This window comes from Hippocampus comes, unplaced genomic scaffold, assembly GCF_001891065.2.
Source record: "Hippocampus comes isolate QL1 unplaced genomic scaffold, H_comes_QL1_v1.1 scaffold39, whole genome shotgun sequence".
NCBI lineage: Eukaryota > Metazoa > Chordata > Actinopteri > Syngnathiformes > Syngnathidae > Hippocampus > Hippocampus comes.
This window is the reverse complement of record NW_017842054.1, coordinates 1658644-1686631: the sequence shown is the minus strand read 5'-3', so window position 1 is coordinate 1686631 and position 27988 is coordinate 1658644. Positions and strand designations below refer to the sequence as shown.

At 48.1% G+C, this 27988-nt stretch overlaps 1 protein-coding gene and 1 long non-coding RNA gene across 2 annotated transcripts; both read right to left on the bottom strand.

Annotated features, from left to right (window-relative positions):
• Positions 1-467: 467 nt before the first annotated feature.
• Positions 468-27982, bottom strand: LOC109510070 (protein kinase C epsilon type-like). Its single transcript, XM_019860122.1, has 15 exons — positions 27420-27982; positions 21506-21569; positions 19395-19563; positions 18886-18920; positions 18734-18822; positions 18510-18642; positions 17293-17441; positions 16801-16894; positions 16492-16694; positions 15830-16003; positions 6669-6823; positions 2477-2615; positions 1809-1997; positions 1587-1733; positions 468-1103 (listed from the first exon to the last, which is right to left on the bottom strand). The coding sequence occupies exons 1-15, from the start codon at positions 27774-27776 to the stop codon at positions 957-959; spliced, it is 2244 nt and encodes a 747-aa protein (XP_019715681.1). The 5' UTR covers positions 27777-27982; the 3' UTR covers positions 468-956.
• LOC109510072 (uncharacterized) lies at positions 6000-6589 on the bottom strand. The gene is made up of 2 exons (XR_002167056.1): positions 6196-6589; positions 6000-6165 (listed from the first exon to the last, which is right to left on the bottom strand). It is a non-coding gene; the product is annotated as an uncharacterized LOC109510072 (long non-coding RNA).
• Positions 27983-27988: the final 6 nt, after the last annotated feature.

Genomic DNA, 27988 nt, shown 5'->3' with positions numbered 1-27988 from the left:
CTGCAAAATGAGTCAATTGTGATGTTGGTTATGAAAAGTAATTTGTATGCGACACTTACAGGAAGTGAAGCATTGGAGATTTATTTGAAACTTTTAGCGTGACTTGGTGAGCCCGAATGCTCCTTAAATCCTGACAAGCTCGCGCATCCAATCACATTTGGACACTTTGCACAACCTTGCAGGGGGGGAAAAAAAACCCAAACCAAAAAAAAAATCATAGGAGGAGGGAATGGTTTTGCGATATTTCACTCCACTGCACTTGTGTCCCGTTCCGCGAGTTCTGACCGCGTGTGAGGTTGTGAAGGGCATTTCAACAGTCGCAGGAACTCACAGGTCGGACGGAGCACTTGCAAGTCAAGGTCCCGCAGTCGTGGCAACGCAGATGAAAACGGCGCACTATTCAGGAGCCACCGGCAAAAGGAGATTTTTTTTTTTTTTTTTGGTGGGGGTAGTGGGAAAGTTTTGGTGAGGTGGGGGTAGTGGGAAAGTGAAAGCAAGTCACACCAGACCAACTTTGACCCGCAAGTGCTGACCCAAATTCACTCAGACAGCACTTCTGGGTCAAAAAAAAAATGTAACAGAAGCATGTCGGCCGTTTTGGAGAAGACAAACGCGTGCTGTGAATACAGCTGCTGCTCTTTGATCCCTCCAAATGCACTTTGCTTGTTTCCAACGCGTCAAAAAAAGATCATGGGTGGTGCCCACCTGTGTGTGTGTGTGGGGGGGGGGGGTGATTTCAGGGACAAACATACACGCAGATAAGGTACACTCACACACGCGCGAGGAAGTGTGACATGGCTTCCTCGGCAGATGAACCAGCCACACTGGAAGCCAGACGGTCTGGTCTAATTCCCGGAGCAGTTTGCGAGGAAGCAGTCTCAAGCTGACTTGTGGTTGTGCAAAGATGCCATCGTATGAGTCCTCCGCGGTTCGGCGTTTCGGCCTTACGTCCTCGCCTACGCCGCGATGTCGTCCGCAAAGTAGGAGAAACCTTTGAACTCGTCCTGGTTGATCTGCTTGACCGTGCTGTCGTCCACCGGCGTCAGGACGGGTTCTTCTCGCGTGAAGTCCTGGTCAAAGTTGTTCACGTCCCGTTTGGTTTTCTAATGACACAACATGCAAACATGGGCTGAGGACGTTAAATGTGGCGAAAGCATCGGCGCTGACGGACAGAAGTCTCGTTGCGCCGAAAAAAGACCACTTTTGAGAAACATAGCAAGGTGCAATTGCTAACTTAATCGGATAAAAAAAAAAAAGGCCCGTCTATGACGCCGTCATTGATCAAAATGAGCGGATCATTTGAATCGGCCGTGTTGCAGCCGGGAGAGATGGACAGACAGATCAATAATATCAATCTGTGGGTGAAAAAAAATGAAATCAAGTCGTGAGAACGGAGTATATAGGGGCATTAAATCGGATAAAAATATGCTCTATTAGGGGTGTAGACATTAATTGTGACAAATCTACAAAAAAGAGGTGAGAAAATACGACAATAAACCATTATACACGTCTTTCACATCTGACGTCTCGCTCTCACAGGATTCCATTCGCCACAGATGTGTGTGTGCGCGCGCGTGAGTACTGACGATGCGAGGCTTGAACGGCGGTTGTATCTTGCGTCCCTCCAGCAGCGTCCAGTCGATCTCTCGGAAAAAGGGGTGGAGCTTGATGGCGTCCTCCAGGCCGTGAGCCGCCACGCAGCCCAGACGCTTGCTGGGACTTTTGGTCATGAACTGAAAACCAAAAGATCAGCTGGTCAGGGCGTGTGTGCGCGTGTGTGAACGATCGGCGCCCGCCCGCGCCCGGACCTCTTTGAGTATGCCGACGGCCTCCTTGCTGAGCCAGACCGGGTAGAGGACGTCGTCGTGCAGGATGGACTCGAACAGGTCGTCCTCGTTGTCGGCCTCGAACGGAGGCTGACCCGCCATCATCTCGTACATCAGCACCCCCAGAGCCCACCAGTCCACCGACGGACCGTAGTCCAGCTCCCGCAGGATCTGGGCCCAAACACGCGCAAAGCATCACGGCTTCTTCACATGCTAACATTAGCATCAAGAATACAACAAGTCTCAGACAGGCATAGATTCTTTGTCCTCTATGAAAAATGACTCGCATGAAAGCGATTTACGGAGTAGTAGTAGAAGAAGAAGTCTCTTCTTCCCTGTTTGTGCCTGCATGATTGTACACTATAATACTGCCTCCTGGTGGCCAAGCGGGGCACACTACAAGGAGCAACACACCGAATAGGATGCAGCAATGACTCGTGATACGCAAACTGTGAAATGTTTATGATGTTACTGATTAGTCAGGTTTTTAAAAAGTACAATCTCACTGTTGAATGCTATTTTTCCTCCCTAAAAAAAAACAAAGGCAAATGACTGCGCGCTCCAGAATGGACTCAATTTGTATCCCAAAGCTTTGTCACTGGCAAAAGGCTAGCTTACAACGCGGCGTTGCGCCGACTTTGTTTTCTGACCTCGGGCGCGATGTAGTCTGGCGTCCCGCAGAAGGTGTTGGTGCTGACCCCGTTGAGGATGCCCTCCTTGCACATGCCAAAGTCTGCCAGCTTGCAGTGGCCGTCTGCGTCCAGCAGGATGTTGTCGAGCTTCAAGTCCCTGCAGGATGCAAACAATCACCAACAAGCTCTTCTTGGTTGCAACCACTTGTTGAAATAGAATTGAGTAAATTCAACAAAAAAAAAAAAAATTCTGCGCGGTGCAGAATTTTTTATTTTTCATTCGCTGCCATGGACGTTTAGATTCGTCGAGTGGAAGTCAACCGTTACCCGCTAATATCAAATATCTTCTTCAGGTCACGGCGAGGTGGTGAAACTCGGCAAAACCATAAGCTACACAATGGTGGAATTTCAAGGGTGTCACGCAGCGGGGTTGGTGGCGACGGGTTTGGGGAAAGTCATGTGATTCCGGGCGACGGCGGCGGGAGAAGGAGGAGGAGGGGAGGGGAGCGCTGGAGCAGAAGGGAGATAAGCGTCGACGCGTTGAGAGATGACCGAGTCGACGCTGAATGCGGCCGCTTGGCGCTTGATGGTTGACTGCGAGAAAAATGTCAACATTGCCACTGCCGCCCTTCAGCCACGCTCACGTTCAAAAGTACAGCAGCCGCCCCGGGCGGCGCCGCAGCTCTCATTTTCTTATGCAACGGTTCGCAATTTGTTTCTGAGTAAAAAGTTGAGGAATTCTCCCGAAAAGCCAAAAAGCTTTAATGGATAAAAAGGTCGCCATGGTGACGCTATTGTAGCGCAGCCAGAAGATTTTGACTCCTGCTCCATGGCACAGAGAATCATTTTTCGCACCGCCGCTTGTTTGAATTGTTTATTTCTATCTTGGTTCGAAAGTAGCCAGCGTTCCCATGAAATTCAGCAAATCCATGAGACAAGGGTAAGAATCGTTGCGCTCTATGGAGCTAATTCATTCGACACACTTGGCCGGAGTTATTTCAGAGTTAACATCTCTCAGATTCCCACGCGCGTGCGTAATGCATTCACTTATGCATTATGTGTGGACGAGCGACCGTAGCTGCGGCGCGGAGGCACGCTGTGGACGCACACCCCTCCCATGTGGGTGAGTTCTGTCTGAAATTCGACGCCACCCCGACCGTTTCACATTTGATAAGCCCGCGCGCCGTGACGGCAGCGTGGAAGGCAGCCGGTGCGAAGCAAAAAGCCTGACGGCCCCCGCGGGCGACGCCTGGCCCGGCACACGCGCGCCGCGGATCCACAAAGCGGCAATAAATCTCATTTATTAGCAGCTGATTTAAGATGTCGCATGGCGTTTTGGCACCAGGCCGGCTGCAGGTGTTCACCGTTAACGCAATCGCCGTGTCGGTGGCGATGGGATGAGTCGCTCGGGGGATGTACGATGCGACAAGAAAAATCTCATCTGTGTATCGAGAACTTTATTGCTGATGGTCGGTTGTTCTTGTGAATGTTATCGGCTGCGACAACAAAATAAGCCATCCTGTTGAGTAATCGAGTCACAGTGCAATTTAATTTTAAAAGGTGGTCATCACCCCCCCCCCCAAAAAAAAAATCTGAGATGAAGTGAAAGAGATGAACGGAGCCGCAAAATGGCCGACTCGAAGCCTGAAAGAAATTGGAGTGTCTGCCCATTTCTGTCAATCGGGGGGGGGCGACAGTTGATCTGAGCAGGGCATTACCATCTCACACACATCAGAGATGTTCGGTCCAGCTCTAACGTTGTGGAGATCTGAATTGCAGGCCCATCTGGCCGCCATATCACACACACAATGCCCAAAAGCTCATTTAGTATCATCCATCGCGTTCGTAGGCTTTGGACAAAACTTTTAAAAAGAACCACTAAAAGATCATGAACGTTTAGTCACAGCAGCCTGTGATTTGATTCAACTGCAGGGATGTGGTGGTGGGGGGGAGCGCGAACGGCGGAAATCACTTTCAACATTGTTTGGGAACACACACTCATGCGGCAATCAGGTTGAATTGAAGACATTTCCTGTGTTTGCTGTTGATCTTGGAGAGATTTTTTTTTCTTTTTCCATGACATCCCGATGACACTTGGACAGCTTGCCCCTCTCCCGCTGCACCGCACACACACACAACATCGTGGGAAAAACACAACAGGCGTGTGCCTCAACGTCGCAGGGGGTCTTTGCGTGACTGTTGGCTTAGCGATGCGCTTGGAAGCCCCCCCCCCCGGGGTTTCGTGCAAGTTCACGTGGACATTTTATCAAGGCGCCGTACCCGCCTGAACCTGTCAACTTTTATTCAGACTTTTCAATGGCATCATCGTGTTTTTTTTCGGCACTTTCCGTCCAACTCAAAGGCGACGCCTCATGGTGGGCGGCAACAGCAGACAGAGGAGGATGACCTCAACTACAAAAAACAAAAGCTTTGCTGTTTGTATCACTTCGGGGTTGCGAGGTGAGTTGGCATCAGGTTAGCGGCGTTCAGTCCGGTGTCTGTGAATGAACACGTCATGGTGCGTATGTGTAAAACAAAAAACGATCACAGTAAACAAGTTGAAAGGCGAGAGCGGCAAAAATCACATCCTTGCGCAACAGCAAGGTGGGAACATGCCACTTTTGACCAGAACAACACGACGACGCTCACAGTCTTCGGCTGTTCTCCTCTGCATGCTTTGAGGGGCTTCGCTCATGGTCCGCAACATTCAGATTGGGGCCGCTTTATTTATCCCGCGAGGGGCAAGTCATTTCTAGCTTCACCTCGTGCCTTCATACTTGCACCTGGTCCCTGAATGAATGATACAGTATAGATCAAAGAAACGCGTTGGAGCACGGCGCAGACGCACAGAGAGAGAGAGAGAGAGAGAGAGAGAGAGAGAGAGAGAGAGAGAGAGAGAAAAAGAGAGACAGCAACCAAAAAAGAACAAGAGAGAGAGCGTGACAGTGAGAGCAAGGGTTGGGGGCGGGGGGGAGCAAGAGATATGTCGGGGCAAAAGTAGCCTGCAAATTGTTGGGCAAGGCCTTCATACTTGCACCTGGTCCCTGAATGAATGATCCAGTATAGATCAAAGAAACGCGTTGGAGCACGACGCAGACACAGAGAGAGAGAGAGAGAGAGACAGAAAAAGAGATACAGCAAGCAAAAAAGAACAAGAGAGAGAGCAAGAGAGAGAGCGTGACAGTGAGAGCAAGGGTTGGGGGCGGGGGGGAGCAAGAGATATGTCGGGGCAAAAGTAGCCTGCAAATTGTTGGGCAAGAAGAAACGCGAAGATCGAAAAGCAAACAAGGTTGGAACTTGGCAGAGGGTAACAAAAAAAAAAAAATCATTAGAGCAAATCAATCAAATAAATGACCCGCTCCGCATCAAAAATGAAATCCTGCCAAATGAGCACGTTGTGCGTTCAGGAGCTTCATGGCAGAAGGAACGAAAGGACTCCGAGTGCCGCTTTGTTTTTCCTTTGGGGCACTTTAGAACGTCTGCCCGAAGGCTGGCGGAGAATTCCGCAGATACGAGACATCATCTTGGTGGCTGAAAATTCTTTTTTTGCTTTTGGCGCGACTTCTTCGCTCCCAAGTGGTGGCCAAGTGCCGCTCATTTTGAAGCAAAGTGGTGAAAGCAAGTCTTTGTTTGACGAGCAGTTCCGTCTTGAGCTCAAACAAGAATAATGTCAAGAAATTCCGGCCTTGGTTGATGAACGATGCTTTCTTTGGCCATATCAACTGTGCCAATTGTACCTCATGTCAGATCCGAACTTCGAGAGATGTCAATTTGGGCTTTTTGGGAGCTGGAAACCACCATCATCCAAATTCAATCATGAAAGAGTTTATTTTGTGTCTATTCAATCTACATCACACATTTACCAAAGTCGAAGTGGCTCAGGAATATCAGTTGCACCAGTCCAAAAATGCATCACAAAAAAGGAAAAAAAAGCCCACACACAGTTGCACAGGAGTCACATTTCTTTGGGGAAGCTTATTTTAGAGCAGGGCCTGGACTGCCGCCCGAAATCCCCGTTCCCTAATCATGTGGGCGATGGCGACGAGGGTGTTGAGTTCCGGTAGGATTTGAAAAAGTTTTCCTTTTTTGTTGAAAACGGCTTCCCTTCACCAGAATCCCGCATCCCGGTCGCTTTTTTTTTTTTTTCGCGCCTTGCTGCGGCAGATGCCGCATGCAAAGATAGAGGTAGCAGCGTCACGCCGGGCGTTACCTGTAAATGACGCCATGGCGGTGCAGGAACATCAGCGCCGATGTGACTTCGGCGGCGTAGAATCGCGAGCGCGCCTCGTCAAACTTCCTGGAACGCTGGATCTGGAACATCAGGTCACCGCCGTTCACGTACTCCATCACAAAGAACAGACGCTCCTGAAAGACAACGGGCAGGGCACATGGGTTTTGCTGTCGGTGGCGTTTCTTGCTAAGATGATAAGCTGTTCGCCACCCGCTCTGGCGTGGCGCTAACAGACAAACAACGGACTGGTTGCCAGACAATGGCCGGGCACACATAGGCAAACAACGGACTGGCCGCCAGCTCGGTTGCATAAAAGGCCCCGAAATCCGGGCCGATTTGACCGACAGGAGACAACAATGATCCGATCCTTCCCCACCCGTGTGACACCCTTCCTTTAACCCACGCACGCACGCACGCACGCACACAATACTGTCGCGCAGCCTGCCAGCTCTGTTCTCTTGCTGCCGAAAATGGACCTTCCTGCATTCCAGCTTTCTTTTGCCACATAGGAAGTCAATCTGTGCGTGCGTGTGCGCGCGCAGGTTGTGATATAAACAGCAGCGTATATAAAGAGTCTGAGGGATCTGGACGAGGCCATTGTGTGAGCCCAGCAGGAAGCGGGAGCGTGTAAGGTGCATTTTGATTCTCTTCAACAATCCCCAGTCATCCTCGCGTCGTGTTCGACAAACAAGCACGGGAGACACAAAATCCGCAAAAGGGGCAACCGAGTATCTCTCATGATGTTTTCAAGCGGAAGCAGCAAATACAAAGAGAGAAGCAGCGGCACTGAAACCGAACCGTGCGGAACCCCCAAAAACATTGCAGCATAGGCTGACGCACGCGGTTGTCTGCCAGATTAAGATCGAAAGCAATCCAAAGTGTGGCCACATCAGTCGACAAGGTGGTCAGATATTGTGGTCCATAGTGTCAAACGCTACAGTTCGAGAGACACGTTGCCCTCGGAGTCCTTTGCCTGGAGGAGGTCTTTGAAACTACGCCATGGAGCTGACTCAGCACTATGCAGCATTTTAAAACCAGATCAGACCAGAAAGATCTTGGGAATGGCCCGTTCGTCCAGGCCATACCGTCGACTGAGTGTACGGGACATTTTTGACACGAGGTCGCTTTGAGACCAGTCGAAATTTTGCTAGCTACGATCAAGGCCAAGCGAAGTGAGTACACCGGGCAGGTCACTGGGCAGTCGCACAAACACAAACTTGTGATGTCTTCCGCAGGAAAGCAAGAATGAAAATAAAACCGCCGCACAACCCCTCGCCTCTTAAAAAAAAACACGGAATTTCTAGCCTGGCTTATTTTCATCGGAACATTGAGAGCTATTAGCGCTTAGCCTCCTCCTGCCAAAGATGACCTCGCTGATTTCCACGCGCTCATTCCGCCATTTAAACGTGTCTGAATGTGTGGGCCTGGAAGCTTGTCAAGAATTTATTCTGACTAAATTCCCCACCTGATGTTGTTCCAGCACGACTGGGGCCAAAAACACAACACGTGAATAACAAAGAACAATGCGGGTTTAAGCCGCCCAAAGTCCAGATCTGGTCCGCCGCGTCATCTTATGTGGCCCGATGTCGGCTGCCACACCCCTGCTATTACTCACGGGCATATATTCTTTATCCTCGGCTAAAAACAAAAAATATTTCTGCAGCTCACTGAGGAGTTGCGACCGTCTCCATGTACTGTACTTCCACAGGTGTATTCGACTGCCGTCAGGCGCTTAGTTCCTGCTGGATTGTCCAAATCCTCTCTGGTTTTGGTATGTTGTACCTTGAGCCTTAGCAGCACCTCCAACCCCTTCCAACCTTGCCAAGCCCACCGAGTCCACACTCCTCCGCCTGCTCATCCTCCACAACAACATCGACAGCATGCGTGCATGCACGAAAGGGCGGCTGGGCCAGAAGGTCAAGCGGCTCGTGTTACTGGCCCCAATCATGAACATGGAGCGCATGAATAAGCGCCGTCCGCCGCACCGCAGCACAGCGCACCGCTGATGGCAGGGATGAAAAACTCCTTGGAGTCCAGGGGCCAGAGTCAGCCCCAAAGTGGGCCAGGCCACTATATTTGCGGCCTCATAAGACAGAAATTACAACTGCGGTGTTCGTCCGCTACTTCACCGTTATTAGAGGCGTCAATCAAACCTTGATGTGGCGGAAATTCAGCTATCTCGGGGGATCGTGGAACGTTTCACCCGCGAAACGTGACAGAAAACAGTACAGTCATCCCTCGTTTATCACGGGGGCTACGTCCCCAAAGGAACCCGTGATCAGTGAAATTCGTGAAGTCGTCGTCTTTAGTTTTTTACAATAGTTACTTACACAATACAATACAGTATTGGCATGAAACCAAAGATTCAAGCTTCAAAAAAAAAAAAAAAAAAACCCGCATGAAAGAAAATCCGTGAAAGAACGAAGCCATGAAAGATGAGTCGTGTTATATTGAGGGATTACTGTATTCCAAATCACTGAGGAGTTGCGACCGTCTCCATGTACTGTACGTCTACTGCCGTCAGGCGCTTAGTTCCTGCTGGACTGTCCAAATCCTCTCTGGTTTTGGTATGTTTTACCTTGAGCCTTAGCATCACCTCCAACCCCTCCAACCTTGCCAAGCCCACCCAGTCGAACCTCCTCCGCCTGCTCATCCTCCACAACAACATCGACAGCATGCGTGCATGCACGAAAGGGCGGCTGGGCCAGAAGGTCAAGCGGCTCGTGTTACTGGCCCCAATCATGAACATGGAGCGCATGAATAAGCGCCGTCCGCCGCACCGCAGCACAGCGCACCGCTGATGGCAGGGATGAAAAACTCCTTGGAGTCCAGGGGCCAGAGTCAGCCCCAAAGTGGGCCAGGCCACTATATTTGCGGCCTCATAAGACAGAAATTACAACTGCGGTGTTCGTCCGCTACTTCACCGTTATTAGAGGCGTCAATCAAACCTCGAGGTGGCGGAAATTCAGCTATCTCAGGGGATCGTGGAATGTTTCACCCGCGAAACGTGACAGAAAACAGTACAGTCATCCCTCGTTTATCACGGGGGCTACGTCCCCAAAGGAACCCGTGATCAGTGAAATTCGTGAAGTCGTCGTCTTTAGTTTTTTACAATAGTTACTTACACAATACAATACAGTATTGGCATGAAACCAAAGATTCAAGCTTCAAAAAAAAAAAAAAAAAAACCCGCATGAAAGAAAATCCGTGAAAGAACGAAGCCATGAAAGATGAGTCGTGTTATATTGAGGGATTACTGTATTCCAAATGGTTCCCATTTTTGGGTAAAAAAAAAAAAAAAAAAAATCATAATTTCACCAATCAATTATTTTACAATCTTGCTGCAAATCCAATGATCAATCTGAAATTTCTTAACAAAAAATTGACTGCAATGTCAAGAACATGACATTTTCATCATCTATGTGTGTACTGTTGAATAAAAAAATATATATCCATAAAAATTGTGGCAGCGGATTAAAAAAAACAAAACAAAAATAAAAGAATTTCGCCAAAGTCAACGTCTTAAAATATTTGTACAGGTGGTACTCAGTATTTCAGTCAATTACATTCGAAATGAACTCTCATGTCGTGCTTGCTCCCAGACAGCATAATGTCAAGGAGCACGTATGCTCGCAATCCGCCCACGATGACTACCGTTGCGCTTTCGGGCTTGGCGTGAGGAAAAACATTTCTGATGAATTCACGATGATGATGTTTTTCAACAGAAAGATTATGAGTCGATGAGGCAACGCATTCGCCCTCAAGCACTTTGAAGCCGCAATCTATTGACGCCTCAGTTGTCGCTTCAGGTTAAGCAAAGTCATCATTAAAAAAAATAATAATAAATTCCTTGAGCCTTGGCTCATCTTTGACTTGTGCTAGTTCGTACGCTAGTGGCATCTTATTTCAAAAATCCGTGAAAGAACGAAGCCATGAAAGATGAGTCCTGTTATATCGAGGGATTACTGTATTCCAAATGGTTCCCATTTCGGGCTTGGCGTGAGGAACAAAAAAAAAAAAAAAAAAGAGTGTGCTTGCAAAATGTCTGCCATGACTGCGACGTGTGTGTTTTGGGACTGCGGCGAAAAATGCGCAATCAGAAGCCGTGTGTGAACTCCATGAGGAAAACATGGATTGATTTTTGCCTTTCCACTGAAAAAAGGAAAATCTTCTGCGGGTTTCCCTGTGATTCCGATTAGCAGATTGAAAATGTGTATGTCCTGCAAATGACGTCAAGGGCCCGCTCAGGCATAGGTGGCAAACTCGGGGCCAAATTTACATCTGACTTCTCAGCTTTTTTTCAGGTCTGATTTTAAGCCTTAAAATCCAAGTTTCATTTCTTGAATGATTGAGATTTTATTGCCAGTAAAAAAAAAAATAATAATAATAATACATATTGTATATCTATATCTCCTCCATATAATCAAGAATTTGGCGATGAGGCAGGAGTGACTCGGTTTTGTCAAAGATCATCGATAGAAATGATTTGACCGCGTGAGTGTTTTTGGGTTGATGCGCGTTGGCGTTCCAGACCATCCGTGCAATCGTCTTCAGCGGAATGCGGCCGCCGCTACCGTTGCGTAACCGTATTTACATTGCTGCGCTGTAATTAGGCCGATAAGGAGAACCGGCGCGATGCCACAGTTGATTGCAAAGCAAGGAGGAGGAGGAGGAGGAGGAGGAAGAAGAAGAAGGGAGGGGCGGAACAAAGTTGACAGGAAGTCTTGGACACCCGCAAAAAAAAAATGTCTGCCATGACTGCGACGTGTGTGTATTGGAGAAGTCGTGTGTGAACTCCATGAGGAAAACATGGATTGATTTTTGCCTTTCCACTGAAAAAAGGAAAATCTTCTGCGGGTTTCCCTGTGATTCCGATTAGCAGATTGAAAATGTGTATGTCCTGCAAATGACGTCAAGGGCCCGCTCAGGCATAGGTGGCAAACTCGGGGCCAAATTTACATCTGACTTCTCAGCGGGAGGCCAAGGATTTGATTGCCAACGTTTGCAAAACCACGCAAAGCAATTCAATTGGGATTGCATTTCGACGGAGCCCCTAAAGTGACAGGGAGAAAAAAATCAAATAAAATAAAGAAAGAAATATGTTTCTCTTTTAGACAAGAAACTTTCTCACCCTAACGAGAGACTTTTTCATCCTAACAAGAAAACTTTCTTGTCAGGATGCGAAACCTTCTCGTCCCAATGAGAAAAGTCTATCCCGTGCGAGGGCTAGCCTTTTTACCTGCGTGAGCGAGCTTCCCGTGAACGCTCGTCGATGTTCAACCTGCTTCCAGTACACTGAGACAATGGCAGCAGAAGAGGACTTAACCCCCCGCCCCCATCACGCTCACTTTAGGGCCTCCGTACATTTCAACTGGATTATTAAAAACAAAAACAAGCAAATGTCAAATTCACACGGCTCGGTGGCGGCCCGACAGGTCACCTCGTTATTAGCCGGCTGAGCAGGCGTTATGCAAGACCTCAAAAGCAGGAAGTGTGTGTGTCAATGTACAGTGTATACAGTGTGTCTCCGAGGGCCTGTTTGTTGTGATCACACGCTGCTCAGAGACCACGTGTGTGTGTGTGTGTGTGTGTGTGTGTGTGTGTGTGTGTGTGTGTGTGTGCGTGTGTGTGTGTGTGTGTGTGTGTCTAGTGGAGCGGCGGGTAGGCGGGTCCATACAATACACATGATAAGTATCAAAAATGTTACATAAGCAGCCACAATCCCTTTGTCTGTAGCCTGTGTGTGTGCGTGTGGGTGTGCGTGTATGTGTGTGAGTGTGTGCGATGGCGACTCGACGGGCATGAGCAAACACGTCATGTGACCTCCCGGTCGCCCACCCAGCGCGCATGTGTGTTGTTTGTGTTTGTTGTGCGAGCGACATAACAGGAATAGATGATTTCTGGAGGAGACGCCATCACGCAGTGTTCCAGAACCTTCCGAGAAAATAAACAAAGATCGCACTCATCGAAATTGTTGACCTCAGCCAGTTGAGGATGTCGATGCAACTTTTGTCCTAATTTGATTTTTTGTTAGGCGCTGAAAGTGAAATTTCTTCTTCTTCTATTGCTTTTAATTGCGATTTCAGGGAAAGTTTTTTTCCCCCTCTGAGATCCATGAGGATGTTTAGTCTGTGTGTGTGTGTGTGTGTGTGTGTGTGTCTGGGGGAGGGGCGGGTAGGCGGGTCCATACAATACACATGATAAGTATCAAAAATGTTACATAAGCAGCCACAATCCCTTTGTCTGTAGCCTGTGTGTGTGCGTGTGGGTGTGCGTGTATGTGTGTGAGTGTGTGCGATGGCGACTCGACGGGCATGAGCAAACACGTCATGTGACCTCCCGGTCGCCCACCCAGCACGCATGTGTGTGTGTTTGTGTCTTGTTTGTGTTTGTTGTGTAAACACGTCATGTGACCTCCCGGTCGCCCACCCAGCGCGCATGTGTGTTGTTTGTGTTTGTTGTGCGAGCGACATAACAGGAATAGATGATTTCTGGAGGAGACGCCATCACGCAGTGTTCCAGAACCTTCCGAGAAAATAAACAAAGATCGCACTCATCGAAATTGTTGACCTCAGCCAGTTGAGGATGTCGATGCAACTTTTGTCCTAATTTGATTTTTTGTTAGGCGCTGAAAGTGAAATTTCTTCTTCTTCTATTGCTTTTAATTGCGATTTCAGGGAAAGTTTTTTTCCCCCTCTGAGATCCATGAGGATGTTTAGTCCAAATCCACGAAAACATTGATACCTAACATACCTTTTTCGATATATATTTGAGCTGTTTTGGGTGGAAAATACATATTTATTGCAATATTTCTTTTTTGGGGAGGAGGGGGATGTTCGATTTATTTTTGTTTGTTTCATTTTCCCAAAGGATTTCAGTGGGCATCAATTATATGCAGATTTTAAGTGTTCAGGCTCTACTGAAGCGTGTTTAGACTTCTGGAGGGCACTGTCAGTCATTTGGAATTCATCATTATGGTTCGTTTTTATTTCACTTTTTTATATTTCTCAATAATAACGTTGGTGGGGAGGGTGCATACTATTGCAAAGAAAGCTGCCTGGAGGTCCCGTTTAATGATGACTTTTTATCCTTGACATGAGTCATGTCCAACGTGAAGCTGCAGAATTGCCAAAAACCTCAGCTCACAAATTTTTGTTGTGGTTGCCACGGCGGCGTACACTTTGTACTTGTTGGCTTGTCGACTGACGAGCGTCGGCACCTGTGTCGACGTCCCAGCGCCGCCAGGCTCGGATGGAAATGAAAAGATGTCGGCTTTAACTTCAGCGCGCCCGCGCGCGCACGCGGACGTAACGCGCGCATACATTCCGTGACGGGAACACTTATGCAACATGTGCTAGACAAAACATCCATCAGCCACAGGAAGTTGTTGCCCTTCCAGGGGCCCCTTCAAAGTGCCACTCAATGTATGGCCGGCGGCTTTTCTACCGCTTAGCGTGTTGCAACAACGTCGTTTTATTGTTCCGTAGTTTTCATTTGACAATTCAAGAGTTGAGGCGTCATTCTAAATAAATAAAAATGGGTAGGGGGTTGGGGGTGACCTCACGTGAATTAGCAGTGAGGCAAATGGGGACCATTTCATCAACTATGTCACAAAGTTAATATCCACTTTGTATGTGCCTCCTTTGCACTGGAAAGAATTCAGTTCAGTGAAAATGATTTCCTACAGTACAAATATGTACTTCCAGATTGCAAAATGCCAGTCGACGGCTTTAGTTCAAAGAGACAGCTTTGGTCGAACCTTGTTTGGTTTTGTTTCTTATGTGCCGCCACAACTTGGATGGAATAATAGTAACCCACATGCCACCCGTACAATTGTGAGTTCAGAGTTTGCAGTCCCACTATTTCCGCTTACAGCCCTGTTTGGGGTGTAATTCCACTGTCAAACACTAGATGGCCACACATTCTTTTGTTTGAAAGAAGAGTGAAAGCGGGAAGTATTTCAAGCTCAGCCTAGTTTTTGCTGAAGATTCTTGAACGGTAGTGTTTGACCATTTCCTCAACTATGTCACAAAGTTAATATCCACTTTGTATTTGCGTCCTTTGCACTGGAAAGAATTCAGTTCAGTGAAAATGATTTCCGACAGTACAAATATGTACTTCCAGATGCCGACTATTGCAAAATGCCAGTCGACGGCTTGAGTTCAAAGAGACACCTTGTTTGGTTTTGTTTCTTATGTGCTGCCACAACTTGGATGGAATAATAGTAACCCACATGCCACCCGTACAATTGTGAGTTCAGAGTTTGCGGTCGCACTATTTCCGCTTATAGCCCTGTTTGGGGTGTAATTCCTCTGTAAAACACTAGATGGCCACGCATTCTTTTGTTTGAAAGAAGAGTGAAAGCGGGAAGTATTTCAAGCTCAGCCTAGCTTTTGCTGAAGATTTTTGAACAGTAGTGTTAGTGTTAGGCTAGAAGTTAGGGGTTAGGGTTAGCTAAATCCCCTTCAATCCTGCTTTTTACGCCTACAGAAAGAGATAACAGTAGGTTCCTTTTATAATGGACATCTTTGCGCATGACTATTGATGTTTTTGGTGAGTTAAGTCGTTTGGCAAAAATAAGATTTTTTTTTTGTACAGAAAACAATATTTATGTGTTGTCCATCACTCTCACCCTCTCTTAATGTTAAATGTGCTTTTATTATTTTAAAACTGTGTGTAAAGTCTGACACTAGGTACCATAAATGCTATTGAAACACACCTGGGGAGCATTTAAACAGGATATTTGCGTTCAGAGGAGTTCCCTCATCGTGGGTGGGGTCATGCCTGCCCACGATGGAGGGAAGTTTACGGCTGGATCTGTGTCACGGCGGGTAACTTGTTTTAGGTAAGGTGTGCACATGCGAGATCAGGTGGGTGCCTCAATAGAGTCGACATCGATTTTGTTCAGCCATTCAGATTGCTCATATGCAACAATAATCCCCGCCCCCCCCAAAAAATAAATTAAAAAACAAAAAAACAAAACTCTATATATATAGTTTTTTTTCCCCAAATATACTTGTAATTATTTGCTCCAGCCCACCTGAGATGTAATTGTGCCAAGGTGCAGATATGTGTAACCGGTGGCCATTTGGCGCCCTCTGCAGGCGGTGCGTGCGCACGCAGGACGCAGGCGCTCTTACTTGGGTCTGGAAGCAGCAGTGCAGCTGCGTCAGGTAAGGATGTTGGCGGGCCAGCGCCAGGATGCGCTTCTCGGTCAGCGTGCAGTCCACATCGTCGTCCTGCAGGATGACGTCCTTCTTCAGCACCTTGACGGCAAAAACCTCTTCGCTGCCCCTGAGCTCGGCCAGCATCACCTGAATGCCAAAAATACACAAGAGCAATTTTAGGCGCCACTTTTTGAGCAGCAGAGAGTGGATGGTTCTTCTTCTTCTTCAAAAAAAAGTGGCGTCCGCCTCTTTCGTGCCATCTCCCGCTTGAAGTTTACTGTCAAACTAAACATATTTCGCGAAAAACCTTCTGCTTGGACACAAATGATCACAACATAGGGAGACAGATTAAGATATCAAAAATACTCACAGGTATGCATTCTTCATCCTCTGTGAAAAATGACTAATATTACTGCAGTTTTGTCACGATGTTCTTTTTCCTCAATTAAGCAATGTCTGTAGTACACACTGCCCCCCAGTGGCCGAGTCGCACACCCCATAAAGGAGAAGAGCGATGACTGTCTGTCGAAACTATCATGTCGAATTCAACTCAAGGCAAGACTGCGCAGGTGCTCTCAAATCGTGATTCTGAATCCCCCGCGTCATCGACCGTCAAACGCCTGGAGCGTGCTGACCTTTCCGAAGCTTCCTTTTCCCAGCACTTTGATGAAGACAAAGTCTCTCAGGTCCATCCTTTTGGGCTCGGCGGCGCCGTGAGCCTCGACCCGGCCGTTTTCCCGTCGCTCATCCGTGACCGCGGCGGCGGAGAGCAACGAGAGTTCCTGGCCGCGATGGTCAAAAGAGAGGGCTTTGCGGATGTTCTCCAGATCCTTCGCTTCTGCGCACACGCAAAAAAAAAAAAATAATAATAATTCCGAGACGCTGATGATGATAATTTTGGTGGTGGTGGGTTTCTTCTTGATTGATGGAGTGACGGTCTGTACCTGGGTCACACGGAGACGTGGGGGCCGACCTGGTCCGGTCTTCTTTAGTCTGAGGTAAGGCGGGAAGCCGTTCGAGGTTGTGAACCCGAGGGAGCTGCGAAGACATCAGCCGCCATCACAAAACTTGAAGTTGTGTATTCCGATATTATTCGATTTTTTAAAAGACTGAATTGTTGTTTGTGGATTCATTTGGTCTGCTTTTCAAGCAGACTTGACTTTTTTTAAACATTTGGTTTTATTGAAATGAAATCGAATTAATTGTTAATGTTTCACCCTAGAGAATGATTGTGTAATTTATTTCCAGAAATGATTTTTCATTCAATTGAATTTCAATCGTTTCATTTCATTTTCCTTTTTTTAAACGATTTTTATTTGCTGAAATCAATTTGCCCCCGTTGTGGGCGCAACGAGATGATGCAATCTCAACGGGAGAACGCCAATGTGCAGCTTAAAGCTGACTGGCTGGGGGAGACGGAGGCAGTCGACGCCCACCTGCGACTTTTTGCGCCTCTGCGCGCTGTTGGAGATCTTGTCAGGTGTGACTCCGAGGTCGGAAAGGACTTTGGCGATGCCGCGGGCGTCCACGCCGCAGTTGGGCGCCACGTTGCTCTCGCAGCGCCTGTGGACGTTCACCTTACATACTGACACATACACACACACACACGCACACGCACACGCACACACACACACACACACACACACACACACACACACACACACACACACACAGAGTCTTGGAAATTGAAACATCATCAGTGACTGGAATAAGGTTTTTACACACCGCAAGAACGAGGCGCTTTAAAACTGTCATGGCAAAGTAAAGCCCCTGTTGTAATCCTTGCTGTCAAGTTGGACTTTTAAAATAGAGAAAAGTCTCCTCTCACCCTTGGACTTCTGCTTTTCTCGATGTTGAAAAGCTCATTCGTGGCCAACAACGAGGCACTCTAACAGTGCCAGGCCAATGTGAAGTCCATCTTGACTGTCAAGGTCTACTTTCTTTTCTAAAAACAATAATTTTTCTCCTTTTCCCGTGTGACGTGCACACACTCACCGCTACAACAGGGCGCTCTAAAGCGACTGCTCCAGCCTGAGGCCTTTCTGACCACGGCTGACACGCACTCGTGGCTGACATTGAGGCACTCTAAAAGCAGTCACACTGGAAAGAATTCAGTTCAGTGAAAATGATTTCCTACAGTACAAATATGTACTTCCAGATTGCAAAATGCCAGTCGACGGCTTTAGTTCAAAGAGACAGCTTTGGTCGAACCTTGTTTGGTTTTGTTTCTTATGTGCCACCACATCCCCTAGCCCCGGTCTTTCTATTTGTCTGCCCTTCTCCTTCTTCCGCACGTCTGACAACGAGGCACTTTAATGTGGCCAGGCCTGTGGACTATTTGAAGGGAAGATGCATTGTTGGGCTGAAGGCGTCGCGACAAGAGCTAACCAAGCGCACGTAAGAAGCTGCATCACTGCTGATGCAACGAAGCCACTCAAGGTCTAATACTACTGGGGAGGGGCGCCTCACACCTGAACAGAAGTGTGTCACGCAGCGCCATTTTATCTGTGCCGCCTCCCGCCCACCAAATATATCCGGAAAAAAGGCATGGTGCAAAAGATCTTCATGCTCTCACTCGGCGCTCTCAGTCTTTGCACAGCAATTCCCTTCAAAGGTGTCTTTGGAAACAAAGCCTCCAATGGCACACTCGTACCTTTGCACTGCAGGCCTTGCCTCAGCAGACCCCACAGCAGTGAGCCGCAGTGGTCGCAGAAGGTGAGAACTTTAAAGTTGTGGATGCGGAACTTGTGCGGCAAGTTGACGCTGAACCGCTGCGAGGCCACTGGCTGCGGGACACGCAGGAACGACCACATGGCGAAGAAGAAGAAGATGCTTTGGCTTGTAGCGTGTGCCGCGCTCCGTTTCGGCGGCGCTCACCTCCTCCACTTTGTCGTCCTGCTTCTTCATGGCGGCGCACTTGGTGATGATGAGCTCGTGGCAGCGCTTGTGGACCACACACGTGCAGACTGCAGCCGAAGGCAACACGTCAACACGGAGCAGGACGGAAACCACAGTGAGCCCTTGCCTACCTTGACATTGGTAGCCCTGCTTGCCCAACACGCCCCTGGAGGTCCACGCGCCACAACAACAAACAAAAGAAAGAAAAGGGGCATTTTGCTCAAAAGTCAGGAGACACTTCAACTTTTAACAGCATGACCAAGTGGTTCCGAGCTTTTTTGGGTGGGAACGGGGGGGGGCGGGGGGGGCTATCATTCATTGTACACATCATGGAGAAAAGTTCAGTGGGCCCTTGAGGCACAAGTTGAATTCATGCGCTTAACTCAAAACTACCTCAAATCATCTTTCCCTATTGAAATCAATGGAGATTCCATTAATCTGTTCCAGCCCCCCCCCCCAAAATATTCACATTTCAAATGTGTGCGATGGCATTAAAAATAAATAAATAAAAATAGTACTCCATAATGAATGTCGTGCTTCAAAATCAATACAGTCATGACATTGTTCAATAAAATGTCAGACAGTCCAGGGGAATCGGCCACCGGTGAAGCGCGTGGATGGCGGTTGGTGTGCGACTGACCATATGAAGTCGCGGCAATGCGAGCAGTAGGTGGGCTGCCTCAGGTAGGTGGCCATGAATTTGTGGCCGTTGACCTGATGGACCCGTCGGCGGAGGGCGCCCTGCCGCTTCCTGGGACGCATCCGCTGGCGAAAGACGCGCTCCTCATTGTCGCTGCTGGCCGTCGCCGCTATGCCAAAAATCACAAGAAAGCCGTACGCTCACATTTTTTTCCATCCTTGCTTAGGGAAAAAAAACAATTGCAGTTCTAGCTAACATCTCGGTCATCCTCCGAGTGGTTAAAAATAAAAATAATAAACTTCCAGCTAGCGCTAACACCAACTTCAACACATCTGAAATGGACCCAAAAAGGTTCATAAGACGGCTCAGCGTGGGTGGTGGTATGCACAGTGAGCAGAGGGTGGTCTTCTTCCCTGTGAGGGATGTCGGGGATGCGGGCACGCTCTTTCCGTTATGTGACGCATTTGTTTGTGCTGGTCTCCGAGATTTTTCGCACGTGAAATACACACGCCGGCTCAATAAAAGTTCGCCACCAGTCACCTTGAAGCGTCACTGCTGATTTATTTGGCTTTGTCTGATATGAAACTGCACATTGACCACATGTACGCTAGATGGCACTGTACTACAGTGTGGCCCAAAATGAAAGGAAACGGATCAAAACACACACACACGCACACGCACACGCACGCACACACACACACACACACACACACACACACACACACACACACACACACACACACACACCCTTTGGCAAGCAAATGTGTGGAATTCCAGCTGAAAGGTTAATGTTCATTTACCAAATGGATACAGTGTCAGTGTGTGTGTGTGTGTCTTCTTGTATGGACCCAAAAAGGTTCATAAGACGGCTCAGCGTGGGTGGTGGTATGCACAGTGAGCAGAGGGTGGTCTTCTTCCCTGTGAGGGATGTCGGGGATGCGGGCACGCTCTTTCCGTTATGTGACGCATTTGTTTGTGCTGGTCTCCGAGATTTTTCGCACGTGAAATACACACGCCGGCTCAATAAAAGTTCGCCACCAGTCACCTTGAAGCGTCACTGCTGATTTATTTGGCTTTGTCTGATATGAAACTGCACATTGACCACATGTACGCTAGATGGCACTGTACTACAGTGTGGCCCAAAATGAAAGGAAACGGATCAAAACACACACACACGCACACGCACACGCACGCACACACACACACACACACACACACACACACACACACACACACACCCTTTGGCAAGCAAATGTGTGGAATTCCAGCTGAAAGGTTAATGTTCATTTACCAAATGGATACAGTGTCAGTGTGTGTGTGTGTGTCTTCTTGTCTATTTTGTGTGACACCACGCGTGACATCCCACCTTTATCGATGGGACATTTTGTCTTTGTGGGGACATTTGGTCTGGCGCACGCAAGCTCACGTGAGCTCCTTCCACATCAGTGAATACGGTTGCATTCGAGCAGGGAGCGCATTTAGCAACGGAGGGCACTCTGTCCTGCGCGCGAGCGCGCGGAGGAGCTAATAGTTTGATTGCAGCTCTCAAGTCAAACATGTGATGCGAGGCAGTGCAAACACATTTCACTAATGACTACATTTGAAAGCCAACGCACACACGTGCTCACACGGAGAACATGTGGCCATTTTGCTGCCCCGCGCCACCGTTCCCAGTGATCTAACTCGGCGTTGTACCGTGTTGTATTGATATCAAGATGACATTTTGTCCATATTGTTCAGCCCTACTTTTGATGACCTACTGCAAAACATACTGGACTCTGTTTACACATCCTTGTCCATATTCTGTTGGAGGGCGACGTGCCAACGTCGTCCGACTTCCCATCATTCTCTGGCTCACGGTGGACGTGGCAAGCTGATATTCAGCGCCTCGTCTTTCTCATCAACTCAAAAGCTGTGCTGATGCCAAATCCGAAGCCATTCAAGGCAGTTATGTCGAAGCTGAAATTTTCTCGGACAAGCCGGGCGAGCCTCTCTTCCACACCGGAGCCGCTGAAAAATGTACGTTTGGACCAGTACAAACATCCACGCCAGTGAACGAGTGAAGTGAGTTTTCATGTCAGCTGGCTCTAAAAACGGCGAACCGATCGTACCTTCACTCGACGATTCCGAAAGATCAATGATAACGTACACCTTCCCGTCGGGCTCCAGGTCAACCTGCCAAGACAGAGTGGAGAGGAGGATGAAAAGAAACAAGATCAGGACACAAAAAGCCAACGGCTGATTTCGACACGCCGGTGGAGTGTGCTCCCGCTGCACGTTAGCCCCTTCGCCGCCGATCTTTAAACCGCATCTTTAAAATCATTTTTATTCTCGGGCTTTTGACTCAGCACGAGACTTGATTATTAGTTGGAGTCTTTTGTGCTTTCTACTGCCTTTGTTATGACTTGATTGTTTTTGCATGAATTCTTCTTGCTCCACGTACAGCACTTTGGATACAGCGGCGGTTGTTTGAAAGTGCTCGAGAAGTACAATCGAGTTGCGATGTCTCCCCAGTTGCCGAAACAATTCGTCTCCGTGACATTACGGAGATGTCGCACAGATCTGCTGGAGACTTGAAACATTTGTCGGAATTTACCAGCAAGTCGCCGGCAAGGCCGGCAAGTCTTCAAAAGACATTGCGGAGACTCGAGTCGGCGTCAGGTCACCGGCGAGTCTCCAGGCCACTGAGACACGGGCCCTTAACTTTTAAACCTTTCAAAATAAAGACGACACATTGACTTAAAACATGTATCTGGATCCAGATGATTTTGTTTTACGCAACCACTTGACAAAATGAAATTGAGTAACCTCAACACAACATTTGTTGCAGTGTGGGTTCTCTGTACAAAAGGGTTTTGTGGCTCACAGTTGCAAAAGCCTCCAGAGGTCCACACACACACACACACACACACACACACTCACACACACACACACACACGCACACACGCACACGCACACGCACACACATAAATACACACGTCACGATGTCACGATATGTAAACAAAAGATGGAAAGCAGAGACGAGGTACGGAGGGTGAGAGAGTTTACTGCTTTGGGAGGGTCGCCTGATTGATTCCTTGTTTTAGTTGTCACGTCAAGGACGAAGCCTTTGTTGGTTCACTCGGCAAAGCAGAAGACAGCGCCGTCTTGCACAACAATTGCCACGCACCGTAGAAGTCACGACATTTTGTCCGGGATCCAAACAAAAAAATGTTTTTTTTTTTTAACCATTCACACTCCCGTCTTGAAGATTTAATTTGACTGTTTGATTGTGAGACAAACGAAAGTTACGATTGTTGTTGATGGTTCTATGAATCCCGACTCCTCGTGTTCCAAAGATTCCGTAGGAAACCGAGCTCCGGTGACAGCAGAACTTCTATCCACTCAAGGTCATCCGGGGGTCACATGCAGGTGACTATTTTGCATCCGCGAAAGGGAACGTTGAGTGCGTGAAGCATCAGCGGGGATGAAATGCAGACTTTTGGACAAATCTGCGACATCAAAAGACCAGCAAATTGGGCATTTTTTTTTCATGAGGCGAAGGCACGACATTAACGAATCACAAAATTTGCTGGTGAACTTGAACTACTCATTCACGTCACCTCCACACTGGAACCAGACCGAGTGCCGGCTTCCCACCACACTGGGAAAAAAGTTTGGTTGAATTTCCTCAGTTTTATTTCATCAAGTGGCCGCACGAATGTCATCCAGATGCAGATCACTTTTTTTATTTCCTATTTTGTATAACCACTTTTTTCCCCCCCGTGTATTGCCGATCATGCAAGCCAGCCACGCACGTCAACCCGTTGTCACGATGCAGGAAAAAAAAAAACAAAAACATTCATCGTGAGTTTGATCGATTTCGGTAATTCCGATGAACATTACGGCGGCCTTAAAAAGGTCAACGTCCCAAACGCAATCGCTCCCTTCCTGCGAACGCGCTCAGACATGCAGGTGCTGACACGCTTCCAAATATAGCGAGGCCTGAGGAAGGAAACGCGCGCACACACACACACACACACAAACACACATACACACGCACACGTACACACCCTTCTTCCCACAACTTGATTATGTATTGCCACTCAACTAGACACCCGAGCGCACAACTTCACTCCGTGTCCGTCAAGTTTGAGATGTCACCTTTAACATTGGGCTCGTTTACACAGAATTTGATGAATAAGCATAAAGATGCTTGCGGGTAAAAAAAAAACAAACAAAAAAAAACAGGAAAAAAACAAGTCGTTTGAGTTGATGTTTTAGGAGTGGAGAGGCAACACAAATCTCTGTTCGCTTTGCCTTCCATACTTGTTCTGCTGTGATAGACTGTGTGTGTGTGTGTGTGTGTGTGTGTGTGTGTGTGTGTGTGTGTGTGTGTGTGTGTGTGTGTGCTCCTGTGTTCTGGAGTGTGTCAGTGCAACGCGTGCTCTCTGTCACAGGCACAACATCCTGCCTTGTTTTCGTTCCTTTTTTTTTTTCTTTCTTGTTTTGTTTTGCTTTTTTTCCCCCCCAAGGCGTCGGTGACGTGACACAGTCCAGTTTGACACCACGACAACAATACTATAAACACCTTTCATTTCATTCCTTGTGGATACTTTTTCGAGCCTGAACAAAACTCAGGCAAAAAGTGAATCAACAGATCCATCGCCCTATCGCGAGATCCACCGATCCATCAATCTGGTAGCCACAATAGACGGCAAAGGTCAAACCAGCCGACTTTTGGGTGTCCACTCAATTTGTGTCAGTGAATAATACTGGCGGCGGTGGGGACTCGTTTTTCCAAACTTGACCACGACGACAAATGGTGTCGAGAATTTACCCAACTTTATTTCATCAGGTAGTTGGCGTGAAACTGTTAACTTGCCACGCATGTTTTTGGAACGTGGGAGGAAACTGACGTACCCGGAGAAAAGCCACGTAGGCGCGGGGGGGGGAGAGCATGCAAACTCCACGCAGGAAGGCCGAAGCCAGAATCGAACCTACAACCTTTGCACTGTGAGGCTAACCAGTCAAACATCGTCCCGCACAAATCATCTTACACTAAACTTGAAGATATTTTTTTTTCTGGGATTTAAACATGCTGAGATCCCCAAAAGGCAATTCGGTGGTGGTTGGACAAAAAAAACACAACTGCCTTTGCATCGCCTGCTTCTCGCACCCCATAAACTACAAAACTAGAAAGTAAAAACACATAAAATGCCAACTCTTCACGGTGCGAGTGGGCGGTGAATGAGAAAAATGTGCGTGGGCAACATGAGCGTCGTCATCGCCGTCGTCGTCGATACTCTAAAACATGAATGTACTCACTATACTCATCGTGTTGTGGTTTGGAGCGTCTCCATAGCAACCAAGTCTCAGCAAATATTTTGAGTCTGTAGTCATTTCATATCTCTTCATGTGACGGCGATTTCACGCATGTCCATGTGCACAACGACGCCATTGTCAAAGCCGATTTGGGTGCAGCGTTTCCTCGAGCGCGGCGACCACCGATTCATTTTTATCAGATGGACACTTTGTGCAGTTTACACAGAAACTCGTTGACGTTGGCGACAATTCCAAAATATGAGAACTGAATAACCCCACCGACATGTCAATCAAAAGTGATTGTTGTCAAGAAAGAATTTGGGGGCAGATCTCCTGAGCGGAATTTAATGAGGAATGACAAAAAAAAGACGAATCAAGCGACCTTCGTTTATCTGCGTAGTTGATTGTGGGAGCAACCAGACCAAATCTTTGTTTTTAAATGATTGCTGGAAATGACCAAAAAGGAGCGCAAATTGGTTGCTGGCTGCAAATCCCGATGGCGGACCTTCTGTGTCTTTTGTTTGATCGTTTGTTGAGAGTTTTTTTGTGGGTCTTCCAGAGATATCATTCAGCTTCCCGAAACCGGTTCCCGACAACATCCATTGAAGACGTGTCGCATTAAAAAGCATAATTCACGTTCGGGAGACGGAACGAGAGCAGCTCCCGTCTGCTTGATTTTACGATGGTGGCAACGGCGAAAGGCCGGCGCCGCATTCCGCACGCTTCTGCGTGACGACATGTCTCGCGACAAACCTCGCCGAAGCACGAGAACCGTTGGCGGAGGCGCCCGGGGGGGAGCGTGCGGGGGGGGGAGCACCTTCTTTTCCCTTCTTTCTTTCTGTGGGAAGTCGACTGACAGTGAAAACAGGAAGTCGAGCCTGCTTCATGCCGCCTTTATTTTTAGACGCGAACACACACACACACACTTTACACACGCTGAGGCCAGCGCACGCTTCCTCGGGCCCGACCGTCCACCGCACCCCCCGCAGGGAAACAGGGTCAAGAGGAGGTCAGGTCACGCGGCCTTCCTTGTATTTCCGAGCAACAAGTAAAACGTTATCGTGCAGGACGGATCTTTCACCTCAATTATCCCATAAGTCAAAGTCAAGCTAACGTTAGCATGAAGGAAACGTTGGTCAGTTGACTATTTATTCTGTTCGTTATTCATCGTTGGCTACGGCGGTGTAGCGTGATGATCGAAATTGAATCTACTGGCAGGTGTGCTGGGAATTGTCTTTTGATGACGCAATTCTTTCACGCGGTTTGTTTCATAAAAGAAGCGGTTGAAAGAACATCGACGTCCGTTCCCGTCCTGTCGATCCAAGCCACCTGATAGAGTTGACAACTCGTTTGAACTGGCGGCGTTCGGCTCTATTCAGTTGGCAAACAATGTTGACTTTAACCAAGATGCGGAGTCGAGTCGCTGTCGTGTGCTGCGGATGTTCCTCGCGCTGCTACTTTGAAACGATGGCCCACTCGCGAGGATTTCGCAAAGCAAAGCTAAACAAAACAAGAAGCTAATTGTGAAGATGATCCGGTCCGCCTCCAAAGTCATCCGACGTGCATGCGGACGATGTTTACGTGTGACGACGCAATGAGGGCAGGCGAGGACACGCTGCCGCGAGCATATTTTATTCTTTTTTTCGCCTGCCTGTTGTTTTCTCTCGAGACGTCAACCGCCGCAGAGGGCGTCCTCTTGCAGAAGCTTCTAATCAAGTGACGGGAACGCGGCGCCTGTTCAAGTGCGCCTTCAGTACAGCATGAAAGGACATCAAAACATCAGCACCTGCTGAGTCACCGCTTCGTTTCTCACGTCAGCTTGTACTCTGGAGACGAGTGGATTGAGCGACTGTGCAGCAGCAGCAACAACAACAACGAGTAGAAAGCAAAAAACGGTTTGTTTGCCTTTCAACAGAGAATATGACAACCTTGTCAAAGCGACCTGAAAAAATGAGCAAAACAGTGTCGTGCAGATGCCGGTAGGATAAATTGATGAAACGCGAGGACGGGGGACTCGCGATGACAGTATGAGAGCATCATCACATGCACGAGGACGACCACTTGATATTTATGTTTTGTTGTCTTTTTATTTTTATCCATGCGTTCTTTCAAAATAAGATACTTGAAAAGATCCCCTTTTTCTTTGGAAAACAATCGGCAACGGTGTTTCCAAACTTTCAGACAGGTTGCAGGCCAAACCTAGAACTGAATCATCATCACTTTATGTTTCTGCTGTCAATTTGATGACAACTTTAAAGGATGCTCCTGTTTTTGAACAAATAGAGCGAAATTTTGAACGTTGACTTTGTTTTATTCGATTTGTCATTGACTAAAAAAAAAAAAAAAAAAAAATCTCAACAGATCAATTATTTTTTATAAATCATTAGCTGATTGTGTCCATCTCCTCTATGATCAGATCATGTCATGAGAATCAGAAATCATTTGTTGAATATCATTTCCTCACCCAACGATAATGGATCGAGAATTGATAAGGAATCAGATTGATAAGCAATATCAACAGGATCGACATCGCCCATTCCCATGACGTCAGGAAAATGTGGGCATGATGATGACGTCAGTTATTATTGAGTCCACAGAAAAGCCAATCAAACGAGCACATGCTGGTATGCAGTCACGTGACAAACAAGGACAACAATCCCAAAACCAATCACTGTAAAAAAAATGGCAAATTATTGGGGGGGGGGGTGTAAAAATGCTTACCCAGTCCTCAAAGTGCTTGTTTCCGCCTTGCAGGAGGTCGTCGAAGCCGATGATGCAGTTGGCGACGAATTCGTCGTAGCCGATGGGCGCGTCGTGGAAGACGGCCAGCTCGATGGCGCGGCCGTCGTGCACCTCCGCGGTGAAGTCGTCGTTCCACGCCGGGCTGTTGGTGCGCGGTCGCGTGCACGTCTGGCCCACGCGCGACTCGTCCACGTTGAGCGCCGCGTACGTGTCCAGCAGGAAGCCCTTGGAGCTCTTGGCGGAGGCGCCCACGGCGTGACGCAGGGACCACGCCGTGGGCTTCAGGTCTAGCGCCTCGCAGATCCGGATGCGCAGCTGCCCGTTGAACACCACCATGGTCGGGGACGGGGACGGGGACGGGGGGTCTGGGGGTCCGGACGGCCTTCCCCACAGTCACCGTGACGCTTACAGGTGTCCCGTGGACTAACAAGTGGACCCGAAATCCTAGCCCAGAAAAACAGACAATCCGGATAAACTCGCCACACGCGTCATGTTTGTGTGCGGAGGGGACCGAGCTGGGGATGGGAGGGAGGTTGTTCGGGGGTGGG

What these genes read in the sequence shown, in the direction of transcription:
- LOC109510070 (XM_019860122.1), bottom strand. Translation starts at nt 27,776, where the DNA reads ATGGTGGTGTTCAACGGGCAGCTGCGCATCCGGATCTGCGAGGCGCTA. An exon ending in TTCGGAATCGTCGAGTGAAG is followed by an intron (nt 19,564 to 21,505) that starts GTACGATCGGTT and finishes TTTTTGGCATAG; the next exon opens with CGGCGACGGCCAGCAGCGAC. An exon ending in CGCCGTTCAAGCCTCGCATC is followed by an intron (nt 1,104 to 1,586) that starts GTCAGTACTCAC and finishes TTGTGTCATTAG; the next exon opens with AAAACCAAACGGGACGTGAA.